We start from the raw sequence: 27,597 nt of genomic DNA, 5'->3' as shown, positions 1-27,597 counted from the left end.
TATTTTAATTTTATTTTAATTTTTTATTTTTATTTATGATAGTCACACACAGAGAGAGAGAGAGAGAGAGAGAGAGAGGCAGAGACATAGGCAGAGGGAGAAGCAGGCCCCGTGCACCGGGAGCCCGACGTGGGATTTGATCCCGGGTCTCCAGGATCGCGCCCTGGGCCAAAGGCAGGCGCCAAACCGCTGTGCCACCCAGGGATCCCTTGGATCTTTATTTATAGGCCTTAGGGTATTTTCATTTTTATTGTCTTTATAGAGCATATTTTTGAGTTTTTTTTTTTTTTTAAGATTTTATTTATTCATGGGAGAGACATAGAGGCAGAGACACAGGCAGAGGTAGAAGCAGGCTCCATGTGGGAGGAGCCTCCTCCATGTGTGCAGGGAGCTCGATGTGGGACTTGATCCTGGGACTTCAGGATCATGACCTGGGCCAAAGGCAGGTGCTAAACCGCTGAGCCACCCAGGGATCCCATATTTTTGAGTTTATGGTAAAACTGGTTGGTCTTTTTGGCATTTGATAGAAACGGAAAAGGTAGTGTTGATGTAAGAAATGTCCTTCTAGCATCAAGTGTTTGGCTCCCACACTCACAGCACAGTTTGACATAGGCGGGAGAATTCTACCCTCAAACTTGGGGATGTGAACTGATGGAAACCTTGGGCAATTGACTGTGTTCCTTTGAGCTGCTCACGGCTGTGGTCGTGACTCCATAGGTACTTGTAATGCCTGGCACAAGACAGGGACATATTTCCTCCTGATTAGGCTAATGATTCAGCCTGAATTATTACTAAACCAAATGCAGCATCACTAGTACAAACATGTGGATGAAAAAGTTTTTAAAATTCTGTTTTCAGTAGAAGTTGAAGAAAACCTTTCATGAGATGTTAGTGGTTGTGCATGGAATCCTATTAATGAAATCCTGCTGCTTTAGAGGGTAACAGGTTCCTGAATCTCACTTCCCTTGACTACTTTACTCCATTCCTACTGTCGTTTTTCTGATTCAGAAAATGCATTTCATTTGGAATACTTTTTTAATGATCTCCCCAACACTACACAATCATATTTTCTTTAGAAGTTTACTCATCTCGTACTTAAAAGTGATTTTTCTCAAATACACCTCTAATATACCATTTCTTTCTTTTCTTTTTTTCCCCTTAGATTTTTCTTTATTCATGAAAGGCAGGCTCCTCAGGGAGCCTGATGTGGGACTTGATCCCCGGACGGGCATCACGCCCTGAGCCAAAGGCAGATGCTCAAACTGCTGAGCCACCCAGGCATCCCCCTAATATACCATTTCTTAAAAACTCCTTTGCTTATAGTCAAAATGACCTATTTCTTTGGCGTGTTCTTTTTTTTTTTTTAAGATTTTATTTATTTATTCATGAGAGACGCACACAGAGAGAGAGCGGCAGAGACATAGGCAGAGGGAGGAGCAGGCTCCCTGCATAGAGCCGGACGGGACTCGATCCCCGGTCTCCAGGATCACGCCCTGGGCTGAAGGCAGGCTAAAGCACTGGGCCACCCGGGCTGCCCTCTTTGGCATGCTCTAAAATTATTCTTGAATAGTGTCTTCTTCTTGAGCCCCAGAGGTAAACTTTGTACTAAAAGTCTTGCCTTACTAAATTGTCACTTCACAAGTGGGCCGTGTGCTTTCATAGTTTCGTCACTGCATATGCTGCTGCTTCAGCTGGAGATAATTTTGCCTCTGCACAGGGAGCTGCTTTCTGTTTCCAGTTTTTCAGGAAGTGGCAGTATTCTTTTACACTTTTGCCTGCACTCTCCATACCCTCTCTTCCATGCTCCTCGCATGTTTATGTGAACTGTCCATGACTAACTTGTTCATGCATCTGTCTGCTAAACTTGGTGACTTATTCCCAGAGCTAGTGTACAATTGTTTTAAATAGTAAATTTGTATGATTAAATTCATTCAGAATTACATCATTGTTTTCCTTGAAAGTAAATATGTTGGTGGTAGAATTGGTATCAAAAAGGTTTTGATTAAAAGAAAAAAAGGTTTTGATTGATTAGAACAATGGGCCAATGTCACCAAGGTGGAATTTATGGGGCAAGCTGTGAAGCTCATGTGTCTGAAGAACCACAGTTGCACAGCGGCCATGATGGGAGGCAGGACAGTGAACACATACTCACAGGGACATAGCTCAACTTACGTTGATCATTGAGTTCAGGTATGTTTCCTAGGAGAGTTGATGATCTGATGATCCGGGTTCAGAGGAGAAGTGCAGTAGTCTCCTTACATTTTTGTTGGTGACATTTGGACCGTGTCTGCATCATCTTGCTGGATTCTGGGTACTCAGAAATTGCAGCCTTGGAGCTTGCTCAAGGAGGAACTGCCAAGAAATGTAAATCTGTATTAGTTGAGAGTGAAAAATTGAAGATAAAGCCCCTGAATGTTTGAAGACCTCTGTGTGGAAAAGAAATTGAGCATGCGTTGTGTAACCTGAACCAGGGACCAAAGGGTGACACTCCCCGGAGGCCCCATCTTTCAGTGTAAAGAATCCAGTAACTGTTGACAGTTGAGGGCTGCTCCCTGGAATTTGTTCAGGCAGAGAAAGTTTGGGCTTCTTAGTAGTTATTGTAGTAGGGATGCCTTTTTTTTTTTTTTTTTTAAGATTTTTATTTATTCATGAGAGATACAGAAACAGAGAGAAGGCAGAGAGAGAGGCAGAGGGAGAAGCAGGTTCCATGCAGGGAGCCTGACGTGGGACTCTATCCTGGGTCTCCAGGATTACACCCTGGGCCGAAGGCGGTGCTAAACCGCTGAGCCACCGGGGCTGCCCCATGTAGTAGGGATGCTTTGAGGCAGAGTTGAAACTAGGTTACTTTAAAAGTCCTTTTGGGGCACTTGGGTAGCTCAGTGGTTGAGAGTCTGTCTTCAGCTCAGGTTGTGATCCTGGGGTCCTGGGATCGAGTCGCATACTGGGCTCCCTGCAAGGAGCCTGCATCTCCCTTTGCCTATGTCTTGCCCCTTTCTCTGTGTCTCTCTCTTTTTAAATAAAATCTAAAAAAAAAAAAATAAGTCTTTTTATTTAACAAGAATATACTGGTTCTGCTGGCCCAAGTCTATGCTTTGAAAAGCACTAGGTTATTTTTAGAATGATAGTTTTTTAATTCTAGCATTTTTTCTGTATTTGTTAGGTGGAATTCTTTTTTTTTTTTTTTTTTTAAGATTTTATTTATTTATTTGAGACTGAGCATGAGCAGGGGGAGGGACAGAGGGAGAAGCAGGCTACCTGCTGAGCAGGGAGCCTCACAGGGGACTTGATTCTAGGACTCTAGGATCTTGACCTGAGCTGGAGGCAGAAGCTTCATGGCTTCATTGACTGAGCCCTCCAGGTGCCCCCAGAATTCTTTAAAAAAGAATGTTGCTCTGCAATTACTTTGTTGCCAGTGTAGTTTGTACAGGACATGTAGCATAGGAAATCCTTGATTCTTTTACTGGTATGTGTATTTTATTTTATTTTTTTATTTTTTATAAAATCTTTTTTTAAAAAATTTTTTATTTTATGATAGTCACACACACACACAGAGAGAGAGAGGCAGAGACATAGGCAGAGGGAGAAGCAGGCTCCATGCACTGGGAGCCCGACGTGGGATTCGATCCTGGGTCTCCAGGGTCGCGCCCTGGGCCAAAGGCAGGCGCTAAACCGCTGCGCCATCCAGGGATCCCTGTTATGTGTATTTTAAATGCATGGTAGTCATTCTGATGGTCAGATTCCCGTCTGGTCTGTGAGTTCTCCAATTTTGTTCTGAGGTCTTTTTGACCTGGCCTTACTTTCCTTTGACCTTTTTTCTTTTAACTTTAGAGTGATTTGAGGTTTACAGCAGAGTCTTCAAGACAGTATGGGCATTTTCTTTTTACTTTTCATCTGACTTTCCTTAATCATGTAACTACAGTACTGTCCACTGAAACGAAGAGGTCAGCATTGCTACAATACTATTAACTCTGATCTCTATTCACATCCTGCCTATAATCCACTAATGTCCCTTCCCTGCTCCACACACCAATCCCAGAGCCCAGGTAGTGTTTAGTTGCCATTTATTCTTAGTCACCTCAAGATGTTATAGTTCTAGTCTTTCCTGTGGTTTTTGTTTTTTGTTTTTGTTTTTTATTTTTGTTTTTTTGTGACCAGGCCTATAATTTTTGCTAGCATTTGTACTTGAAGAGCTCAGTAGGATGTCTTAGGCTTGTCTTGTCCTTTTCCTGCCCCGGAGTTAGTATTAGCCAGTGAAGTAAAGTCTCACTCCATGTAATCCCCAGTGGAGCCGACCATGTCCTTATAGTTGGTTATGTCCAGTGCTGGACACCATATTGTGTCTGCTCTGATAGCTCCTGTGTATTTATAGCTTACCTTGGCTGTGAGAGAAGAGGATATGATTAAGAGGCTCAAGCAGTAGGAGAGGCTGGTGCCATTAAAGATAGAGAAAAGTTGAAGGGGTTTGAGATAGCTCCAGACACACCAGACAGAACTGTGGTTACTTTGTGTGGGTGTGTGTGTGTTGGGAGGTGAAGGGGGTGGATAGCAGTGATGAGGGGAGCAAAACTTTCCAGTTAACAGCGTGGAAGTGGGAGGCAGAATTTACTAGAGAATGACAAGGAGTAGGGTAGGGAGCATCCAGTGAAATTTGGTCCTGTTCTATTTGGGATGTCTGTCATAAGGCCAAGTAGCTATGTCGAGTAGTCATCTGTCTATTCATGTCTGAAGTGCCAAACAGAGACCTAGGATTGGAGCTTATATTTGGGAATCATTGCGAAACAGATGGTATTTGCACAATAGGAGTGGATGAAAAGACATGAGTAGCAGAAGTTTTGAACCCTAGCTTCCCCGCTCTGTGTTCACAAGGCTTGTTGGGAGAGCAAACCAGAACTGGGACAGGACTGGAAAGCCTCTGTGTGCTGAGGGCTTTGGAGAGTCAAACTGCACGAGCTCTGAAAATGTCTGCTAGGTGTTAACGGGGATTTTTCTCTTGACCTTCCTAAGTGAGCTGCTAGTCCTGCTACTGGTGTTGGGCGGGAGCTAGACAGGGCTGGGCGGAGGTACCAACAGCCACCTGCTGAAGGGACAGTGGAGCTGAGGCTTTGGACTCCGGATGATTGGTCTCATTCAGTTCATTTGCATTTTCTTTAAGGGGTAGCTTTCTTTTTGGAGGGACAAATAGCTGTCATTCAAGTGGTGTTTCCCAGGTCCTGTTAACTGCTGGGGTTCATGTGCTCTCCCTGTCCCAGTGACTGCCCTGGGGGATGTTAGGTAAAGTAACCAGGGCCTATACCAACTAGCAGGTTGAGGCCATGTTCCCACTCACATCTGCATGACGCCTTGGCGATCCTGCTGCCACACTACCGTCCTCATTTGCACAAAGACCACCACATCAGTGCAAATAAAGAGAAACTGCCGAACTTGAATCCCAGCTTTGAAGCAGTACCAAGGACATCTTAGCAGTGGCATCTGACACACCAGATGACCTCTGACCACGTGTGGCTCTGGTGATGGTTCAGCTGTTACAGAGTGGGAGCCTAGTCTCATTCCACGTTGGGAACGGTGGATTGACAAGTCCTGTCCCTGCTGGCCACTCTCGGGGTGCCCCGCAGATGGTCACAGCAGCAGCTGGAGCTTAGAGGGGATCGGGATCTGGCAGAGTTATTTACTCGCTCTTGGAAGTAGAGATGCTAGGGGCTGACTGCTTCCTCTGCTCTTTCCGACTGCTCTTGCTGTGTTGTGGCTGGTGGTCAGGTTTTTACTTCCTGGAGGTGGATGCTTGCTGTGCTTCTTGGTCTTTTGGAGCTGGGAATTTTGAGCCTGAGCTTGGCTGCTGTCACTGGCCAACTGGTGTGCTTTGAATGTTGAAACTGCCAGAGAGGAAACTTTTAAAATTGGGTGCTCACTCCTATATTGTGTAACTGATTGCCTTTCAAACAAATACCTTATGTTTTATGTTGAACATGTTCAAACAGAACAGCAGAAGCTGTGTTGCAGTGAACAATGTTCTCGGTACATTCTCCAGTTAATACCGAGGGGCTCATGGCAGGCTGCCCCAAGGTGGGCCACTTTGGCATTACCTTATATTGGAGTCCTCAAAACCCAGCAGATGCCCGGGGTGGGGGTGGGGTGGGGTGGTGGTGGTGGTGGTGGTGGTGGTGGTGGTGGTGGTGGGGAAGCCCCCTGCCTCCCCCTCTGTGGCCTAAATTTACATAGAAAAGGAGAGCCTGCACCAGGCTGAGCCCGTTAGGGACCCTCCCCCCTTTTTAAAATATTTTATTTATTTATTCATGAGAGACACACAGGCAGAGACATAGGTAGAGGGGGAGCAGGCTCCCTGTAGGGAGCCTGATGTGGGACTCGATTCCAGGACCCTGGGATCACGACCTGAGCCAAAGGTAGAGACTCAACCACTGAGCCACCCAGGTGCCCCAGGGACTCCCCTTCAACTAAGCAACTCCGTGGGCACCGGTGACCTTGGGCTTCCAAACCTTCTCTCCTCCTTGCTTGTCGCCTTCCTCCCCCTTGTGCCCTCAGACCTGCCCCTCTCCTGAGCTCCTACAAGCTTCCTGCTGCCTTACTAGTCTTTGGAATTTCCTACCCACGCCTATGACAATGGATTTTCTCCTGTTGACCTGGCTCCTGTCTCTGTGGCTCTTAGGCCCTCCTAAAGGACCATAGGGCAGAGGCAGCCTTTCCTCCCCCGCAATATCCTATTTTACGTGTCTGGCAAAGCTAATTGGGGTTTTCAGGTTAAGTCGCAGGAATTGCAAGAAAATAGTCACAATATAATTTTCTCTAATTTGTAATTAAAAAAAAATTCTGGAAATCTATTTGAGAAAAGTACATATTTTGATGTTCTAAATGGCAAGTCGAGTTCAAAAGTCTCTTCTGAGTTCTTAACCTTCCAACCTCTAGAACTGTTACTGCTGTATTTGAGGTTATACTTTACCTTGTAAATTTTTTTTTCATTACGTGATCAAGTTGATATATTTCACCTAAACACATCCTAATTTCCTATATGAGATCTTTGACCCAAGGGCTTTCTGAAAACTAGTTTTGTTTCCCCAGTCTTTTGTTTCTGGTTTTGTGATAATGTTTTCCATTTTTCCATTGTTTTTGTAAGCATTCCAAAGCTTAGATGTTTAAGCTTTGCCAAATGGGCACATGTTTGATAAAAAACATGGATTCTCTTTTCTTTTTTAAAAATTTTTCAATTTTATTTCTTAAAAATATTTTATTTATTTATTCATGACAGAGAGAGGCAGAGACGTAGACAGAGGGAGAAGCAGGCTCCATGCAGGGAGCCCAACGTGGGACTTTATCCTGGGACTCCAGGATCATTCCCTGGGCCAAAAGCAGGCGCTAAACTGCTGAGCCCCACAGGGATCCATCCCCTCTTTTTTTTTTTTTTTTATAGATTTTAAAATTTATTCATTTGAGAGAACAGACAGTGCAAGTAGGGGGAGCAGCAGAGGGAGAGGGTGAAGCAGACTCCCTGCTGAGTAGGGAGCCTGATATGGGGCTCTATCCCAGGACCCTGAGATCCTGAGATAATGACCTGAGCCACCTAGGTGCCCCTGGATTTTCTTTTCAAAAAGTTTTTTAATAAGAATTTTATTTTATTTTATTTTTTAAAGATTTATTTATTCAGAGAGAGAGAGAGGGGCAGAGACACAGGCAGAGGGAGAAGCAAGCTCCATGCAGGGAGCCCGACGTGGGACTCGATCCCAGGTCCCTAGGATCACACCCTAGGCTGCAGGTGGCGCTAAACTGCTGCGCCACCAGGGGTGCCCAGGAATTCTATTATTATTATTATTATTATTATTTTTTTTTTTTTATTGATTTATGATAGAGGCAGAGACATAGGCAGAGGGAGAATCAGGCTCCATGCACCGGGAGCCCAACGTGGGATTCGATCCCGGGTTTCCAGGATCGCGCCCTGGGCCAAAGGCAGGCGCCAAACCGCTGTGCCACCCAGGGATCCCAGGAATTTTATTTTTAAGTAATATCTACACCCAGTGTGGGACTCGAACTTAAGAGGTTGAGATCTGGGCAGCTGGGGTGGCTCAGCGGTTTGGTGCCTGCTGGGGTGGTCCCGCGTCGGGCTCCCTGCATGGAGCCTGCTTCTCCCTCTGCCTGTGTCTCTGCCTCTCTCTTCGTGTCTCATGAATAAATAAATAAATCTTAAAAAAAAAAAAAGTCACATGCTCTACCGAATTAGCCAGCCAGCTGCCTCAAGAACGTGGATCTTCTTTTTCTTTCTTTTTTTCTTTTAAAATTTTATTTTTTTTATTCATGAGAGGGCACAGAGACACAGGCAGAGGGAGAAGGGGGCTTCCTGCAAGGATCCTGATGTGGGACTCAATCCCAGATTCTGGGATCACACACTGAGCCAAAGGCAGACGCTCAACCGCAGAGCTTACCCAGGTGTCCTGCATGTGTCTTTTTTAAAAAACGTTTTTATTTGGGGTGCCTGGCTGGGTCAGTCTGTAGAGCATATGACTCTTGATCTCTCAGGGTCGTGAGTTCGAGCCCCACGTTGGGGGTAGAGTTTACTTAAACTTCTGGCATGCCTGGCTCAGTTGGTTAAGCATCTGACTCTTGACTTTGGCTCAGGTCATGATCTCAGGGTTGTTGGATGGAGCCCTGTGGTCAGGCTCCGTGTTGGGTGTGGATCCTGCTTGGGAGTCTGCCTGTATCTCTGTCCCCCCTCCCCCATAAAAAGGAGGAGGTTTTATTTATTTTTTATTTTTTAAAAGGATTTTTTGTTTTTAAAGATTTTTATTTATTTATTCATGAGAGACACACAGGGAGAGGGGCAGAGACACAGGTAGAGGGAGAAGCAGGCTCCAGGCAGGGAGCCCGACATGGGACTCGATCCTGGGTTTCCAGGATCACACCCTGGGCTGAAGGGCGGCGCTCAACCCCTGAGCCACCCGGGCTGCCCAGAAGGTTTTATTTATAAAAACAATATGTAAATAAATAACATCTATAAAAACCTAATTTTATTTGTAAATCTTAACATCATTTATGTTTTACAAAACCTAAAATGTACCTTGTTAACCATTTCTCAGTGCACTCATCATCAGCATTAAAGGGCACAGTGTCGAGCCTCCAGTGCCACGTCTTCTCTCCTGCATCAGAACTCTGTACCCATTTCACGTTAGTTCCTCCTCCCCAGCCTCCATCCTGAAAGTTCTGTTTGCCTCGATGCTCTTTTCGTTTTGGATGTTTTGAGGCTGTGTTTATGGCAGTATTGCAATTTTATCCTTTCGAAGTTCTTGTTCCCAATAATCTCTTATCCCAGTGGATCCTTCCTAGAGTCCAGGTGCTGTGCGAACTTTCCTAGTGTCTGCCTTGTGTACCCTTCATGTCATGGGAGTTTGAATTCTTCTCTTGGAACAATGGAGATTTTAAAAGAATTCAGTGAAATTAAGGTGCACAGTGTATACCTTAAACTGTGGTATGTTTGGTTGTATCTTACTAAAACTTGAAAATCAAAATTCAATTTTAGGATGTCTTTGATTTTTTTGTTTACAGTTACTGTGTTTACTGAAGTATTTAAATGAGTTAATGTTTGTAGAACACTTAGACTTTTTAGTCTATTGAGATGTGGTTGACTGGAGACATTCTGTATCACAGTATGGTCACCAGCCACTTTGTCACATCACAGTTACCAGGTCTTCCTGTGCTGAGAACGTGTGGTTGTTTTTTTTTTTTTTTTTTTTTTAATTTTTATTTATTCACGAGGGACACAGAGAGAGGCAGAGACATAAGTGGAGGGAGAAGCAGGCTCCGTGCAGGGAGCCTGGTGTGGGACTTGATCCTGGGACTCTGGAATCACACCCTGGGCTGAAGACAGATGCCCAACCACTGAGCCACCCAGGCATCCAGAGAACGTTTTTTAAGATGGAGTTTTCTGGCGGCCCTGAAGTATTCACCACAGTGTTGGCTCCAGAACAGAATCCTCACTGCGAGTCTGTGCCCCTCGAGCAGCATTTCCCCACTTGTCCCAGTCCCTGCCCCTCGTGGCCAGCACTCTGCTCTGTTTTTGTGAGCTGGGACTTGCCGGGACTTGCTTCATGGACCCCTGAGCTGCTCTGGGATGTGTTCCTTGCTGGGACTTGCTTCATGGACCCCTGAGCTGCTCTGGGATGTGTTCCTTTCTATGCCTTCCATACTCCTGGGATGGGGGGCTTCTGTTGGCTCTCTCAGTGCCCCTCTGCTCTTGTTGCCCAAGCCACAGCGTGCAGCTTGGCTTGCCTCCCATAGAACCAGGGGACCCTGTGGAACCAAATAGTAGTTGGTCTTGAGAAGGAAGGAAACACTGGTGGTGTTGACAACATGGGTGGACCTGGAGGGTGTTAGGCTAAGCAAAATAAGCCAGACACAAATAGTGCATGATCTTATGTGTGGAATCTACGAGTGTTGAGCTCCCCAAGAAACATGGGTCGGGGAAGGGAAGTGGGGAGCTGTGTCTGTCAACAGGTACGGCCTTTAAGTTACAAGTACATTCTGGAGACTGGTGCAGCCAGGGTGGCTAGTAACCTGCCGAATGCTTGGCATTTGCTGACAGAGCTCTTCCTATCCTCACTTCTCAAAGGAAGTGGTATCTGTTTGAGGCGATGGGTATGTGAGTTCACTTGACTGTAATCATTTTACAGTGTCTGCATGTATCAGAACCTCCTGTTGTGCGCCTTAGACAATTTGTCATACTTTAGTTCCAGCTGGGAGACAGAGTCGAGCATGCTGTGGGTTTGTCAGCTCTGGAGATGAGGAGCCAGGTTCAGCATCACGTGATCTTCGTCTCCTCTCCGCTCTCGGCCTGCTTGTCCTTAGAATTGTGTTTTACCTTCCGACTCTGTGTGCGAGCCTGTATGGCTTCCTCACGCCACACTTCCACTACACCAACTCTCTTTAGCTCGATTTAATTTGTTTTTAAATTGCAGCAGCCAGGCTAATGATTTCATCATTTGCAGAACAGATTTGACCTCCTCTCCAGTGTGGTTTCCACTGGTTACTGTGATTATTTTATGAATGCCTTTTTTTCTATGTTCCATTTCAAGCTCTTAGCTTCAGATTCTGGGAGGTGTTCTCACTCCTGCTGCTTTCCTGGTCAGCTCCTGTTGAGCAGGGGTTGTGTTTTCTGCTGGGATCTCTGACTTAGCTTTTAAAGCTGTAGTGTGAGGTGCTCGTGTTTGCCTCATTATCTCAGGGTCACACTTGGTGGTTCTGCAGTGTGTGGAGCATCACAGGATAGCAAAGGGGAATCCTTTCTGTGCCTCTCTCTGAGTCCTAGGGCTTCACTGCCGGGGGGGGGGGGGGGGGCGCCACCTCTTTGTAGCAGGTTGGAGGCGGTTTCTCTCCTCCCCGTTTCTTGTAATTACAGCCCTTTGGGAGCCACAATATAAGGGTGGGGGCTGGATCTTCAGTGCAGCCACTCCTTCCGGTGCCTCAAAAGCAAATCCTGTCCTGCAGACACAGGCCTCCTCATCCCCCCACTCAGGATTATCACTTTTGGTGTCAACTCCATGGTTGTTTCTGGCACTTGAGCCGCCTCTTTCTGGCAGCTCAGCTTTCTTCTTCAACTCTGTTTGTTGGATTTTAACATTTCTAGGTATGAGGGGGCAACTATTATATATCCTCTGTGGCATTTTTCAGTTATTTCATGTGTTGAGCTCCTGGGCTAGTAGTGAGGAGATTTCATGTGCTGCTTCTATTTATTTTATTTTTATATTTTTTAAAGATTTTATTTATTCATGAGAGACAGAGAGGCAGAGACACAGGCAGGGAGCCCGATGCGGGACTTGATCCAAGGACTCCAGGATCATGCCCTGATTTAAAGGCAGATGCTCAACCGCCACCCAGGCATCCCTGCTTCTATTTATTTTTAGATTATTTATTTATTAGAGTGAATATGAGCGAGGGGGAGGGGCAGAAGGAGAAGGCCAAGCAGATTCTCTGCTGAGCTGGCTAAAGAGGAAGTGGAAGCAGGGCTCAACCCCACGACCCTGAGCTCATGATCTGAGCCAGAACCAAGAAACTCAAGAGGCAGGATACTCAACTAGCTGAGCCACCCAGGCGCTACCTTCTGACCAATTAAATACAGTTTCTCTGTAATTGCTTGACTTGTACATGTCAGTTATGATGTAATACCAGGTACTTTTTTTTTTGCTATGAGTTGCTACCCAAACATTGGACACAACTGTGTATGCATCTTGTTTTGAGCAGTGGGAATGATTGCTAGTTGACCTCGTTCAGCCTCAGGAAGACTAACTGCAGATACTCGCTTGGAGTCAGAATGTCTCTGAAGTCTGATAGTACAGTTTCTGGGGATGCCACAGAGCCCAGCTTCTCTTGTGGGCAGGGTAGCCTGACTGTAGGGCCTGTTTTCCTGGGTGATGGTAGCGTGACCATCAGAGGATAGGCCTGTTCTTGGTAGGTGTCTGGTCAGTGGCTGAATGAATTGCTTTAGCCAGAGTTAAAGAAGTAAGCTCATCAGCTTTCACTTAGAGGCAGCATGTCCTTGGTTTCTGGGCTCCAGGGCCCAGCCCTATTAGAGGTGGCACAGGCAGAGTCGACTGTCACTGTCCTGCCCTGTGAAGTGATGTGGATAACAGTGAGGCCAATCTCTGCTGCTAGTTTGCCACCGAAGGCGTGATCTGTATGGATGCTTTTTTTTTTTAAAATAGATTTTATTTATTTATTTATTCATGTGAGGCAGAGACACAGGCAGAGGGAGAAGCAGGCTCCACACAGGGAGCCTGATGTGGGACTCGATCCCTGGTCTCCAGGATCACACCCCGGGCTATAGGCGGTGTTAAATCGTTGCACCACCAGGGTTGTCCCTCCCCCCCCCTTTTTTAAGGATTTTATTTGAGAAAGAGAGCATGAGTAGGAGAAGGAGCAGAGGAGGAGGGAGAAACAGGCTCCCCGCTTAACAGGGGGCCCAATGTGGGGCTTGATCCCAGGAACCCGAGATCATGACCTGAGCCAAAGGCACATGCTTTTCTCACTGAGCCACCCAAGCACCCTACCCTGTAAGGCTACCTTCTAATTAGTGTTGACAACAGGGCAGCAATCTATGTGTGTGGTGGATGGCTGGGACTTGGAAGCCAGGGGATAAAGCTGTGTTGTCAGACATTTTTTTTTTCTTTCCCTGGAACTTTGGGATGGGGGGTTACTGTTCCTCATCCCCAGTCTTTGTGTGGGTCCCATATCGCTGAGACAGTGTGTTCATTCTGGTGGCTGTGCAGTCTTGCCCAATGGCTGGCTTGGGAATGCACTGAATGAAGGAGGTAACCAAAGCTCCCTGAGCACAGCTCTTGTCAGGAAAACAAGATACTCACACAGGGCCTGTCAGCTGGTGATCAAGTGGGCCCTGAGTGTCTGCCTCAGAGTCCTCTGTTTTAGTGTAGGCAGCTATTATTAGGCTATTTCAGGGCTTTTTATTCTATATCTAGAAGGGTCTTAGGGCACAAGTCTTGGAATCTGTTCCCAGTCAAGGGCCCAGTCTGACAGGCTAGTGGTTAGTGCTCAGGTGAGGTGATGTCTTCCCTCCAGCCCCGCCCCCCCAACCCCATGGAGTTCCTTCCCCCCACAATGAACCCAGCCTTGGCAGTCCTGTCATTGACCCTGGATTTCTAATTGCAGGACTCACTCCAACAGCCTGTTAAAACATGGTGGATTACTATGAAGTTCTAGGCGTGCAGAGACATGCCTCTGCTGAGGATATTAAAAAGGCGTAAGTAATTATATTTATGAAGTAATAAATCTGTTGTGCACTGGTACTTGGGTATTGTAACTTTTTATCTATCGAAATGGACCATGTAGTATAACACTCTTTCAATGCTGCTGTGTAATTTTACCTCCAGACAGAGTAGTTAACAAATTAACTCTTGCTTTCTGAGACCTAGGCCATCCTGTCACTTGTCATTGAGGAATAAGAAGGTCGCCTGGTTTCCTGTTACTTTGCCTTGAGACATGGATTCTGTTGGCTGCTTAAAGTAGATCAGACTTACTGAGGATGTGAGATAATCCTGGAGAACTCTGACATTGGATTTTTGGAATGGAGTTGAGTTGGCACCTGGCACTCTTCAGAGTATGGTGTTATAACCACCTTGGTGTAGTTGCTTTAAAAAATCATTGTCATGTGGTCCCTGACTGTACCACTAGAACCCATCTGGTCCATGGTACGGTTTGTCAGCCTTACCCATGCCTTTGTGACCGGCCTGGCGCCTGTACAGGGCAAGGCTGAGGGCACAGGTGGCCAAGGTGAACTGGATCTAATTCATTTGACCTTCATGTGTAGCAAGAAATGTTATGAAACAGATTTTAGCTTGGAGAGACTAATAAAACTCAGCTTGGAATAATTCCAATTTGTTATAGGAACCAACATTTTTATTTATTTATTTATTTATTTATTTATTTTTTTTAAATTTTTTTTATTATTTATTTATGATAGTCACACAGAGAGAGAGAGAGAGAGAGAGAGGCAGAGACACAGGCAGAGGGAGAAACAGGCCCCATGCACCGGGAGCCCGACGTGGGATTCGATCCCGGGTCCCCAGGATCGCGCCCTGGCCCAAAGGCAGGCGCCAAACCGCTGCACCACCCAGGGATCCCCAACATTTTTATTTATAAAAAAAACTTTTAAAAAAGATTTTATTTATTCATGAGAGAGAGAGAGAGAGGCAGAGACACAGGCAGAGGGAGAAGCAGGCTCCCTGCAGGGAGCCCAATGTGGGACTCCATCCCAGGATCCCGGGGTCACGCCCTGAGCCGAAGGCAGACGCTCAACCGCTGAGCCATCCAGGCGTCCCAAACATTTTTATTAATACACAAGTCTATGCTACTGGACTTCATAGATCTCAGATGGAAATTAAGGGTTTTTATTTGAAGATTTATTTATTTGGTAGCAAGCAAGAGTGAGAGAGCCCGTATGCAGGGAGGAGGGAGAGGGACAGGCAGAGCCCAATACGGGGCTTGGTCCTGTGACCCTGGGATCATGACCTGAGCCAAAATGGAGAGCAGATGCTTAACTGAGCCAATTGAATAGTTCATTGAAAAATGCTAAAGATAGTAGCCTGACTGCTACAGCCGGCCTACCTGAAGCTGTTTGCAGAATATCCTTGTGTTAAACCTCAGCCAGGAAATTCAAGTAGGTGGGCCCCCAGGAAGTGCCTTTGGGCTGTCACCAGTGGGCCTTGGGGCTTCTCACTTCTGTTAACAGTTCTGCTCACAGCTCGCGGGCAACAGTGGCTAGTTGGAAATAATCGTATTCTTCCTGAATAGTATGTCCACAGTATTTTTATTTTTATTAACCACTGGAAAAACATGCCTTTGTTACTCTAAACACAGAAAGTAGTTGGTTTAGTTACCTATGAGAATAGGGGTCGATCGGCGTCTTCAGGATGCTTTGAAGTATGAACTTAGGAAATGCTATTTCCTGTAAATAGAGTAAGAGTTTCCCATTAAGTGTGCAGTTAAATTAATACTAACTTAGGCTGGATTTAGCTTTATTTATTTTTAATGAGAACTGGACCTGTGAGTGGTGCATGTTTTTAGTCCATTTTGTGGATTCTAGGCTTTGTTCATGCGTAGTGACCAGAAAAGCTTCTATTGGAGGAGTAACCGTGTGTGGCTGCTTTCACTCACCATTTCTCCTGAGGAACCTACAATCTTACCTGGCTCTGTGTCCCAGGCCCTGTGCTTTTCCTCGCTCCACGGGTTAGCCTGCCTGCGTTGGTGCTCAAGTACTGCTGTGAAGTCACACTTCAGTCCAGAGGCTGATGCTAAAAGACATCCGATACTCTTCCCATTTCATGGATTGTGCCTGGAATCCAAAGAAGATTGAGTAGTCTTTCATAAAACCTGTACAGATAAAGCTACCCTGGATTCTGCTACATTTCTTTGTTTTCAAAGAGCACACTAGTGCAAATGAACCGTTCTTTCTCCTTGGTCTTTTACATGGTCTGTCAATTTTTGCCCAGGATCTGTTGCATTTCAGGGGTTTTGGTCTGCTTATTGCATGTTGAGGTCCATGGTGATAGAAAGATAAAATATTGTTTTAGTGTTGTAGAGTCCAGTGTTAATCAGATTTTAAGAAGTTCAAGCCAAGGTTTTTGTTTAAAATGTTAAATTGAACCACAATAGCCTTATGTTAACAACTTGCAGGTGTGAAGAGGACTGCCTGGTTCCTCATGTTAGGTTTTGCAGGGCCTATCCCTCCCCCGCTAGCCCGCCCCCACCTCATATCATATGTGGTGCTGATGTTAAGTAGAAGAGATTTTTTTTTATTGTATTTATAAAGGATTTTTTTAAAAAAATAAATCCCTGTAATTGTTACTGTTAACCGGAGGCTTCAGTGAGTCTTGAGCACAGAATGGGGTGGCTTTATAAATGGAGTTGCTACAGCCCACCCCTGCCACACTGCTGTGGGAGGCGACAGGCTGGGGACCAGGGCTGTGGTGCTGGACCCTTGGCCCCTTACCAAGGCTGCCTTCTGCCTCTGCTCTCTCAGCTGCACGACCAGGAGTTCACCTGCACACATTGATCCTCAAATGTTGTCATTTTTTTGTATCTCTTGGTTTTGTATTGTGCTGTGTGGATTTTAGAACTTGTTTGTCTTGTGGTGGGGGAAAGGGAGATTTTACTCCTGAATTGACCCTCATCTCACAGATTTATGAACCTCATGATGTTTCATAGCCGTTGGATTTCTGCACATGGAAGTGACCTGCACGTGGAAGTGACCAGTGCCCTTTTACTCTTTCCAAGGTACCGGAAATTGGCCCTAAAGTGGCATCCAGATAAAAACCCTGAAAATAAAGAAGAAGCAGAGAGGAAATTCAAGCAAGTAGCTGAGGCGTATGAGGTGTTATCAGATGGTAAGTTAACCTACCCAGAGCTCGGACTCTCCCCAGGGCTTAGTGAAGTATGGATTTGGCTGATTGAGGTTTGGGCACGGAGAAAAGTTTCTTTCCTTGTGAAGCTTTGACCCATGTCCCTGGCAGATACTTGATACAGTTACCCGTCAGTGCTGTGGGGTACCCTGCTTCTAGCAGTTTCTTTCAGGATGGCTATTTTAAACAATTACTCACACTGATCTGAGGACTGACAGGATGGATCAGGGCGTAGGACTCCATCTGGGTCATTGCGTCTCCAGACTTTGAGGTGTTGCTTCCCTCGCCCCTGGGTCTAGAGCATAGATACTGGAAAGTGTAGGCTTTTGAAAAGTCCGATCCATTAGTCTGGTTTCACGAATCAAGTGGAAGGTGAGCTGTTAGATTCAATCAGCAGGTTCTTGGTGAAGAAAAGTGTGTGTGGGCCCTGGGTTTGGGAGAGCAGTGTGGAGCTTTGTTAGAAGACTGGAAATGTACTGACATTGCTTTGCCAGGAAGGAGCACTGAATGACCTGGTATGAGTCAAGGCAGGTACCAGAAGGTTGGAGTAGGGTTCACTGGCTGCAGGGCGTCAGTGCTTCCTTCAAGTGTATCCACAGGGGGTCAGGGTCACCAGTGAGGTTTACTGGCTGCAGGGTGTGGGTGCTTCCTCCAAGTATATCCGTCGGGCAGGATCTTCAGTGAGAGGCAGTTCTGAGTTTAGAGGAACTCCGTTTAACTGCCACTTGCCTTCCACTGCTGCTAATAACACGTGGAGCATCTTTGTTTTATTTGTGAATACGTCTCTTCTATTTTAAAGAAAGTCCCAGATGTTTTATTTCATGAGCAGCTTGTTATTAGGAAACACATAGAGACTGATAATTGCAGTCTTTTAAAAATGTGGCATTTAAGATCTTAAACTGATAGCAGGTTTATCTTCTTTTAAGATTTAAAAAATTTAGGGACGCTTGGGTGGCTCAGCAGTTTAGTGCCTGCCTTTGGTCCAAGGGCGTGATCCTGGGGTTCTGGGATGGAGTCCCTCCCACATCAGGCTTCCTGCGTGGAGCCTGCTTCTTCCTCTGCCTGTGTCTCTGCCTTTCTTTCTCTCTCATGAATAAATAAAATCTTTAAATTAAAAAAATTAAAAATATTTGAGGGAGCATGAGCAGAGAGGACAGGGAGAGTGGACTCCCTGCTCAGCAGGGAGCCCGATGCAGGGCTGGATCCCTCGACCCTGGGATCATGACCTGAGCTGAGGGCAGATGCTCAACTGCCGAGTCCCCCAGGCACCCTGATTGCAGCTTCTAAACAGACTGACTTGGAGCACTGTGGGACCTCAGTGTTATTATTGTCTTGTTTGGTCCTTGTTTGTGCTGATCAACACTTCCGGATTTGTGGATTCACAGACCAGGAATGATTAAAAGCAATGGAGGAGGAAACCTAAACTGTTTTTGTTATTTTAGTCAGCTGATTCTCTATTTTTAGGTTGAACCCAGACTTGATTTTTATCAGGAAGAGAACGTTTAAATTCTCATAAAGACGCTGTTGTTTCCTCCTACTCCCCCTTTCTGAGGGAGAGTGTATTTTCATGTCTCTTATGCAGCCTCCAGCATAGGAGTTACCTTCACAGGTGTGCTTACCATTCTTACTAGTGCTCTGGTTACCCCGAACTGACTTTCAGTGGTTTGTTTGTACACCTGTTCTCCTCTATAACTCTTATTATTTTATACCACATGGTAAAATAAATTATACTTTGGGGGGAAGTATCAAAAAAAGGTGTCTGTCTCTAAGAGCTGCAGTTGCAGTTCTTTGTTTTAGAAGGTAGAGAGTCAAGAGGACAGAGGACAGTAGAGCATCCTCAAGGCTTGGTTGGGCTGTTGCTCTTCCAAGGGGATTAAGCCTGCGGGGTTGGGGTTGGCTCTTCATCTGGCTTTTACAAGTACCACACGCTAACAGATTGTGCCACTGGAGCACCTATCATCTGGCCTTTTTTTTTTTTTTTTTAATTTTTATTTATTTATGATAGTCACACAGAGAGAGGGAGAGGCAGAGACACAGGCAGAGGGAGAAGCAGGCTCCATGCACTGGGAGCCTGACGTGGGATTCGATCCCGGGTCTCTAGGATCGCGCCCTGGGCCAAGGGCAGGTGCCAAACCGCTGCGCCACCCAGGGATCCCTATCATCTGGCTTTTAAGTACATCTGTTTCCTGCCCCACCAAGGCCCCATCCTGTCCAATGTGTGCCACAGATCTTAGTCCCCCTCCAAATGGACTTGGTTGTAAGACGGTATACGTTGAGAGTTGGAATAGTTTTATAACTTGTGTGATTTTAATGTATGTGTGAGCCACATCTCTGCATAGTAGGCTGAAAGAAGTACTATTTTATTTTATTTTATTTTATTTTATTTTATATTTTATTTTATTTTATTTTATTTTATTTTATTTTATTATTATTTTTAATTTTTAGAAGTACTTTTTTATAATCACATTTTAAACTTCACACTATTTAAAAATTTTTCTGAGTTTGTAAGGAGATATATTTTGTTTTTTCTTCCCCCTTTTTGTGTAAAGTAAGGGAGGCCTAACTCCTTAACACTGAAACCCTGAAAACTGCATTGTTTTGTTGGTTTATAGCTTTGGAAATAATGTGAATTCTGAGGGAAAAAGACCTTGGTCTTGTCTTATGCTCTTTCCTTTTTAAATTTATAGCAAAAAAACGGGACATCTATGACAGATACGGCAAAGAAGGACTAAATGGTGGAGGTGGAGGTAGGTAAAAGTTGACTTTTCTCTTGGCTTTGTAGTGAGCAAAGGAAGCCATCTGGCCACCGAAGGTCTTGGTCTCTACAAGGGGTTGGACTTTGCATTTTCCTTGCATCGGGCGGGCGTGTTCACCATGTGACAGGGTGTCACACCAACGGAAGGGGAGGACTGGCCGTGTGTAGCGGCCGCATGAATGCTGACCTCCCTTCTGTAGCCCTGGAGGCCGCTACAGCCCTGCTCCAACGCACTGAGTTTGTGCACCCACATCACTTACCTGACCCTGTGTCAGAATGTCCTCAGGGCATAACAAACACACATACCCACAGACCTGCTGCCTGTTGTGGCGGCCTCACACAGGTGCATGTGTCAGGAGATGTCCCATGATGGCCCGCATCCTCAGCCCCACAGCGGGCCTTGGGAGGTCAGTGCTGCAGATTAATTAAGCACAGACCCGGGTGATGAGTGCAAGTGAATGTTTCTTTGCTTGGTGTGCATGGCGCTTCTTGACAGAAGAGAAAACCATGTTATCCGTGTGCAGGTGGCGGTTGTAGAGATGGTGCGAAAGTGCTGGTGGCCATGCTGCTCTGACCTCCCCGTCAGCCACTGGCAGTCTTTGTGTGGCAAAACAGATCCATGAATGGATGAGCCATTTTCTTTTACATTAAGGTCCCAATTTTATAGAATGTTCTGTAGATAAGTGACTGCATATTAAACACCAGAATTCATAAACTAAAAGTTGTGCTTGTATCATGTAGGTGGAATTCATTTTGACACTCCATTTGAGTTTGGCTTCACATTCCGTAACCCAGATGATGTCTTCAGGGAATTTTTTGGTGGAAGGGACCCGTTTTCCTTTGACTTCTTTGGTAAGTTCATTGTTCCTTTGGCGTGTCCATGACTCTGATGAGATGGATAGCCTTTTCTGTTCCATCATCGTGGCACTGTATTTGCCTTTGTTTAAGCAGTGTGGGTTTCTAACATCCTGTTCCTCCTCTCTGGAAGATGATTCTCAATACCATGCGCATTGCAATAATAAAGGTTTGAACATACTCATTTTCTTCACTATGTATGGCCCTAATTAACTGCCGTTTTTCCCCTCAGACAATGGTAAGGATGCAGATGCTGGGGCCTTGGAAGTGCCGTTGGCTGTTGAGCATGGAATTGTGTGTGAATTTGCCCCGAGTTGCTCTGGGGAGTCACTGGGTATTGTAGCAGATCTTGTTCAGAGGACACTGGCTCTTTCCTCCCACTGTGGTATGTTGTGACTGTTGAGTTCACAGTTTGTGTGAAAAGACGTCTTTAGAACAAGGCAGCATAGATACTCTTTGCCAAGAGTAGTTTTTGCGAAAGGAGATCGTGGTGTTCCAGCTGATGATTCGTTGCAGAATGGATTTTCCCATCAACTGCACATCTTGGCACTGATGCCCGATGCCAGGTTTTCATCTGCGGCGTAGGCAGGATGTGGAGCGGGTGTGCGCCGCCTGTTGAGAGAGCTCTGTCCGTCTCCAGAGCTGTCTGGGGTGCTGGGAAACACAGGAGGCCAGGGCTCGCTGTGTCCGGCGCAGCCATTTCTGTCTTGGTTCCCTGTGGGGGACCCAACCTGTGTTTTTGTCTGTTGTGGTCTGGAGCCTGGTCAGAGAGCCCGAGCACCACCTGCACCCCTCCAGGAGGGAAATGAGAAGAGAGGTTCTGTCTACACATAATGGGGGAGAAACCGGTGGACCCTTGCCCATCCTAAGCATGAAGGAGAGTAATTCACTGCCATATCTGGTAGGTATGGGGCCCTTTCAGTGGTGTGGCCCTTGAGTTTATTTCAGGTGGGGGTTCATAGAGATTTTCCTTATCTTTTACCGCGGTATGGCCTGACTTGAAGAGTAGCTGATGGAGGGAGATGGGTAGTAGTATAACACATATCAGCATAGATGAGCATTTTCATCCACAGACGTTGTAATGAGGCTAAAGTAGGGGTGGAAAGGAGATTGGTCTTTTGAAGACTTCTGCTTTCATACTGCTACCATAGACATGAGAGAGGATGGATCGGGAAGGCTCCCCTTTAACTTATGAAATGTATGATATTTCTTAGGTATATCCTTGACTTGGCTTTTGTGTATGTAGGAAATCTTACTGTAAGGAAAATACAAAGAATTTAATGTTTCCTGTTTTAAAATTATTTCTGTGGGGCAGCCCAGGTGGCTCGGCGGTTTAGTCACGGAGCCTGCTTCTCCCTGTGCCTGTGTCTCTGCCTGCCACCGCCCCCCCCCCCCCCCATCTAATGAATAAATCTTTAAAAAAAATATTATTTCTGTGTCTCATCACAATCTTTAGCCAACTTCACATGTGGTATTTTCGGGGAGCCAGGGCAGTGTGGGGTGAAATCCTGTTTGGATAGGGTGAATCTCCTGGTGGTCAAGTGAGGATCTTCTGCCCCTGAGGGTTTTGGTTCTCCTTCCGTCAGCAGTGTGGGGTGGGGGTGGCAAAGTAGGCTGACCTTGGAGCTTGAGGCCACGCATGCTTTATATTCTCATGACTTATTTTGAGGAAGAGTCCCTTAGTGATTGAATTATAACCAGATTTTGCTTTCCTTGGGAAAATGGTCTGACAGGCCAAGCTTTCTCAGTAAAAATGACTTTCATTGAGCAGTTCTCTCTAGAGTGAAGATTGTAATTAGGTGTAAATGAGGAAGTAATTGTGTTTTTTTTTTTTAACCCACTATCAGCTATTTAAATCTCCTGACTTTCACATCTTCTAAATTGAGATGTGTGTGTGTGTATGTCTATATATAGATACAGATATAAAGTGTGCCCCTCACCATCACTATATCTATATATACACACACACACATACACACACATGTATAGATCTTTATGTACGTGTGAACTTCGTGGAGATTGTGAACACAAGGAACATTTTGGTGGAAATTTCTTGTTTTGGACTCAGTCCTGTTTAAGAGGTAACTAGTCTTACTGTAGTTCTAGCCTCTGGGACCTCTGGTTTAGATACTGAGATGTTCTGGTTTAGATTCTGATATTTTAACAGTAGGCATTTCCTGTATATTGCCCATGATTAGTGTGGCAGTGATACTTTTTCAATCCGTTCTTGTAGGTGTTCTAGGGGACTTCCATTTTCAGGCTCTAAGGATTTCCACACAGGAAAAGAAGCTTCTCCACGGCTACTACATGTATGAAGTTACGGTACAGCCTGCGGGGGGTATGTGTAGTCTGGGTCTCCATGTAGGGCTGGGGGCTTCGGCTTTGGCAGTAGTTTACTTGGCGTGAACCAGCATCTACATGCTACTTACTCAGCTCTGTTGTGATGTCCATTTGTAGTAGCACATTGTTTTTAGTCTTAATTTTTCACACTTGTCCCCCCTCCTCTCCTTGTGCCTTCCAAGAAAAGTAGGTCAAAATCTAAGCCCTTTGCCAGTATCAGAATATAAAATTCCGTGTCTGACTTCAGACTCCCTAAACCAAACTTGAGAGAGCTAGTGAACGAGCACATGGGAAGGATTGAGGTGTAGAGGGTGTTGGATGGAGTATAAGCAGTTCTGTGCTGAAGGACCAGCCGCTGAGAATTGTCGCATGCTGGGGGTGCACTTGGGCCTGGGGCCTGGCTGACTCCGAAGCCCTGGTGACCACAACTGCCCCCCACCTCCCCAACCAGAGAGGCAGTGACGGGGCTTCCAGAACCTGCACGCAGTGCTGACCCTGAGATCCAGGGAGCAAGCCGTACCTTTGCGGGCAGCCGATTCTAATCCTTTCCCAAATCCTGAGCATGCCAGAGCTAGCTCTCGTCCAAATGTGAATTGGAAGGGATTGCATTAATCTGAGTTAGGGTGATCTGTTCATCGTTTACTTCTTTCAGGGCACTGTTACTCAACACTCTCAGATGGATGAGTAACTAGTATTAGTATCTCATAGTTATTAGAGCCCCAGAAGGAATACTGTTGGGAAGAATCGTCTGGGTATAATTTCACATTTTTATTTACTCTTATTCTCATGGTGGATAGCGAGGGGCACACTTTAAAACCTGAAACCATGTCCAGAGAGCCCATTCAGGTTAGCCTGTTTTCCTTTCATAACGGCATCAGTCTCGTAAGCCTTGTCTGTGAAAAAATCCTTGGCCACGGAGAAAGGATCATGCAGGTCACCTCAGGGAAAGCGGGCTTTTGGAGGGAAGTGGAATTTTATTGAGGAGGGAAATAGCTAAGTGTTGAGAACCAGCTCTGACTTTAACGTAGTGAGCCCGTCATTTTGCTCTCCCAGGGTTCGAGGAGGTGGCGAGTGAGGACTTGGACCCCGGGTTTGAGGACTCGGCCGAAGACTCCCAGAGCGAAGAGAACAGCGAGGTTTTGGATGTGATCTCTATCGAGGAGCTTGATACCTATAGTGAAGATGAGCCAAGTGAAGGCTGTAGCCGGGGCCAGGGCGAGCTGCTGAGTGAGGAGCTGGAATTTGTGTCCAGCGAGGATGAGGCGAGCCCAGGGGATGAGGAAGAGCTGAGCGAGGAGTGCGAGGAGCTGCTGAGTGAGGACAGCGGGCCAGAGCTGGAGGGGCTGCCTGCGCAGCATTGAGGCAGGGTGGCCGGCTAGAAGTGCATATGGAATAAAATGTTTGTGCCCACTGACTAGTGTCTGAGATGGTCCTTGTTCAGGCACCGGGGCTGGCCTGGAGGGAGTGGAGGCAGGGGGTGGGGGGTGGGTAGCTCTAGGAGGAATGACGCTGACCGGGATCCAGGAGCCAGTGCTTTCAGGCCCGGATGGTGTCCTGGGGTGGCTGCAGCAGTCCCACAGGCCAGGGACTGACAACAGGAGCCCATGCCTCCTGGTCCTGTAGGCGTGGGGGTGGCTAGGACCAGGTCCCAGGGCAGAGCTTGTCTGTTCCACCAGGCTCTCTGTCTGGTGTCTGATGGCCTCAGATGGTCCTTGCGTGTGAGCATTACCTCCCTGTGTCTTCACACTGTGCCCCCTGTGTTTGTGTCCCTGTCCATATCCCCCCCCCCCCTTGTGGAGACCCTTATGATGCTGGATTTGGACCCCCCCCCCCCCCCCCCCGAGCTCATCTTTACCCCGTCATCCACCAAGACCCTGTTTTCTTTCTAAAGAAGGTCACGGTCAGGGGGCCTGGGGCTCAGGGGACCTACATCATTTTGAGGGGCCACAATCCATCCTATAATGTTGTTTCTCCATAAAGAGTTGTCTGCTTTAGAAGCAGCACATTTTGGAAGGAGAAAGGAGGAGGAAGTGTTTGAAGTGAAATGTGCTAAGAGAACGTCAAAGTCAGAGGTGGGAGAGGTGCAGGTGCCCCCTCTAGTTACTCAGGGGCAGACTCCACCCTTGGGCATCCCTGCACACGCATAACTTGACTGAAGGCAAGGAATTAGACTTAAAAATCCACATAAATACATCGTGTTAGTTAGACTGGTTTCCTGCTATAGTTGGTGTCATGACCACAGAGCCCATGGTCCTAAGGAGTGATGGAGGAGGCCTAGTGCTCTGGTCAGATTAGTAACAGTGTATGGTTCTGTACTTATTTGAGAACTTTTGCTCTTAGTATATGGAACTGGCGTTTGGAAATAGTCCATCTTCACTTAAAATTATGCTGGCGAGTGAGGGTGGATGCTCTGCTCATGATCCTTGGCTTTTCACTTGTTTACTGTGTGCTTTGTAGGGATTTGGAGTCTTTTATTCCTGTGACTGCCTTCAGTCTCTTAGCCCTACCCCCTGGCAGGGAGCAGGAATGGCTGGCTTCTGGAGAAGGGGGCTCTGGGCCATGAGAACAGCAGGGCTGGCCATCCCATCACAGGTGTGGACCCTGTAAGGAGATCTGCATGTCGTGTTTGAGTCACACTCCCCGGGAGGCCCCCTGTGTTCAGCTTCCTTTTCCAGGGGAAGCTAGTGTCTTGACTCTGTTGATCCTTAGCTTTAATGTAGTTTGTTGGGCTGGCCTGGGTCGTAGAGCTGCGTCTGAGTTGGAGTCCAAAGGCCATGAGGCCGGAAAAACCAGTTGAAAACCCATCAGTCTGTAGAATTCTCTTTCTTACTTTGTTCCCTTCAGCCTTTGAACAGATTGGACGAGGCCCACCCTTGCAGGGGAGGCCAGTATGTGCTGCTCACTCTGCTGATCTGTTAACCTCATCAGAAACACACTCAGAGACACTCAGCGTAATAACTAACCAAAGACCTGATCATCCTGGGCCGCTTCAGGTTGCCATGTGAAATTAATTTCATCACCTCTGAATTTAGCGCCCCCCACCCCCAACTTGATACCTGTGCTCATTGCCTTAAGTTATGACACTTAAACTCCAGATAAAGACAATAGCACAGGCTGACTTCTTTGCCCAACATGATAGCTATCCTGTCTGTGCCCGAAAATACACTTTTTCCCCTTATAGGGAGGTGAGATCCTGAAATACTATAACAGGTGTGTGTCTTAGGTTACATGGTAGGGGATAGGAAAGGCGAGAAAACAAAGATGTTTGCTTAACATATTAAAACATGTGCACAGACCTCCATAACAAAATAAAAAGGGGACACTCCTGGCGGTCTACTAAGGAGTCGCATGTGGTTGAAACGGATGTTTGTAAGTATAGGTCTGAATTGCGCAGGTCCACTTTTGTAGGTTTTTTTCAATAGATTACAACAGTATTGTAAATCTAGGATTTTCTTAACATTTGGTTTTCTCTAGCTTACATTATTGAAAGAATACGGGGTGTAACACAACATACAGAATCTGAATCCGCTGTGTTCTAGGCTAGTGTTCTAGTCTTCCTGTCAATGGTAGGCTATCAGCAGATAAGCGTTTGGAGAGTCAGGGGCGCCTGGGTGGCTCAGTAGTTAAGCATTTGCTTTTGGCTCAGGGCGTGATCCCGGGGTCCTGGGTTCGAGACCTGCATTGGGTTCTCTGCAGGGAGCCTGCTTCTCCCTTTCCCTCTCAGTGTGTCTCATGAGTAAATAAATAAAATATATATTTTAAAAGATTTTGTTTATTTATTCATAGAGACACACAGGGGCAGAGAGACACAGACAGAGGGAGAAGCAGGCTCCATGCAGGAAGCCTGATGTGGGACTCAATTCCGGGTCTCCAGGATCACACCCCAGGCTGCAGGCAGCGCTAAACCGCTATGCCACCGGGGCTGCCCATAAATAAATAAAATCTTAAAAAAAAAAAAAAAAGTTAAACTCAGATTTTTGACTGTGTGAGGGAGTCAGCGCCCCTAACCCTTCATCCTTCAGGGGTCTGTTCCTCCTCTGCATGCTCCACATTTCCTTGGCCTTGAGCAGACACCTCAGCAGGCTGTGGTTTATATGCCCACTGGCTGAAAGGGAAATCATACTTGATAGTGTATATGATTATGTTACATTGTCTTAACTACAATTTATTTCTAAAATATAAATAAAATACTTAGGCTTTTTAATCTGAAAAATAATATACTCAAGAATTTGGGAAATGTAAGGAGGGATAATCAACATTTGTCTCGCTACCAATAAAAAAATCCACTTTAACATTTTTCACGTATTATAATTGTAGTGTGTTACATAAATATTCTCTTCTGCCTTTTTCTAAAGCCCAAACTTTAATGACCATTTAAAAATGTGCATATAAATGTGCATTTAAAATGCTCTATTTTACCACCTCCTCTTTTGGAAAATTTGGTTATTTTCAAATTTTAGTACATAATTAATGCTTTGAATTCTCTTAGTGCAGTGACGTATTTCCATGTTTGAGATGAGTGATGTTCTCTGAAATAGAATTGCTGGGTTGAAGAGTTTTTAAAAATTGATTGTATTTAATTTGGGGTTGAAGATTTTGTTTTTTGTTTTTTTTTTTTTGTTTTTTGTTTTTTTTTTTTTTGGGTTGAAGATTTTGAAAGGTCATGGTTACATACTCCTTAACTGCTTTTTAAAAGAGAACAAGAAAAAAAAATGAAAGAGAAGATAATCTCTTAATAAAGAT

At 45.8% G+C, this 27,597-nt stretch overlaps 1 protein-coding gene across 4 annotated transcripts in view; it reads left to right on the top strand.

Moving 5' to 3' along the window:
- The window catches only part of DNAJB6 (DnaJ heat shock protein family (Hsp40) member B6), a 74,315-nt gene that overhangs the window by 17,141 nt on the left and 29,577 nt on the right, over positions 1-27,597 (top strand). For 3 of the 4 annotated variants that reach the window (XM_041751773.1, XM_041751774.1, XM_041751776.1), the window contains exons 2-5: positions 13,657-13,747; positions 16,780-16,889; positions 19,592-19,651; positions 20,401-20,511. In XM_041751773.1, coding sequence (XP_041607707.1) covers positions 13,683-13,747; positions 16,780-16,889; positions 19,592-19,651; positions 20,401-20,511 — 346 coding nt within the window. In that variant the 5' untranslated portion in view covers positions 13,657-13,682. Of the gene's footprint in view, positions 1-13,656; positions 13,748-16,779; positions 16,890-19,591; positions 19,652-20,400; positions 20,512-22,747; positions 22,853-23,907; positions 24,707-27,597 lie in introns of those variants that run through there. The other variant, XM_041751775.1, reaches the window with a different exon arrangement.

Source organism: Vulpes lagopus, chromosome 4, assembly GCF_018345385.1.
Source record: "Vulpes lagopus strain Blue_001 chromosome 4, ASM1834538v1, whole genome shotgun sequence".
Lineage (NCBI taxonomy): Eukaryota > Metazoa > Chordata > Mammalia > Carnivora > Canidae > Vulpes > Vulpes lagopus.
The sequence above is the reverse complement of the archived record's forward strand: the minus strand, read 5'-3'. Positions and strand labels throughout refer to the sequence as shown.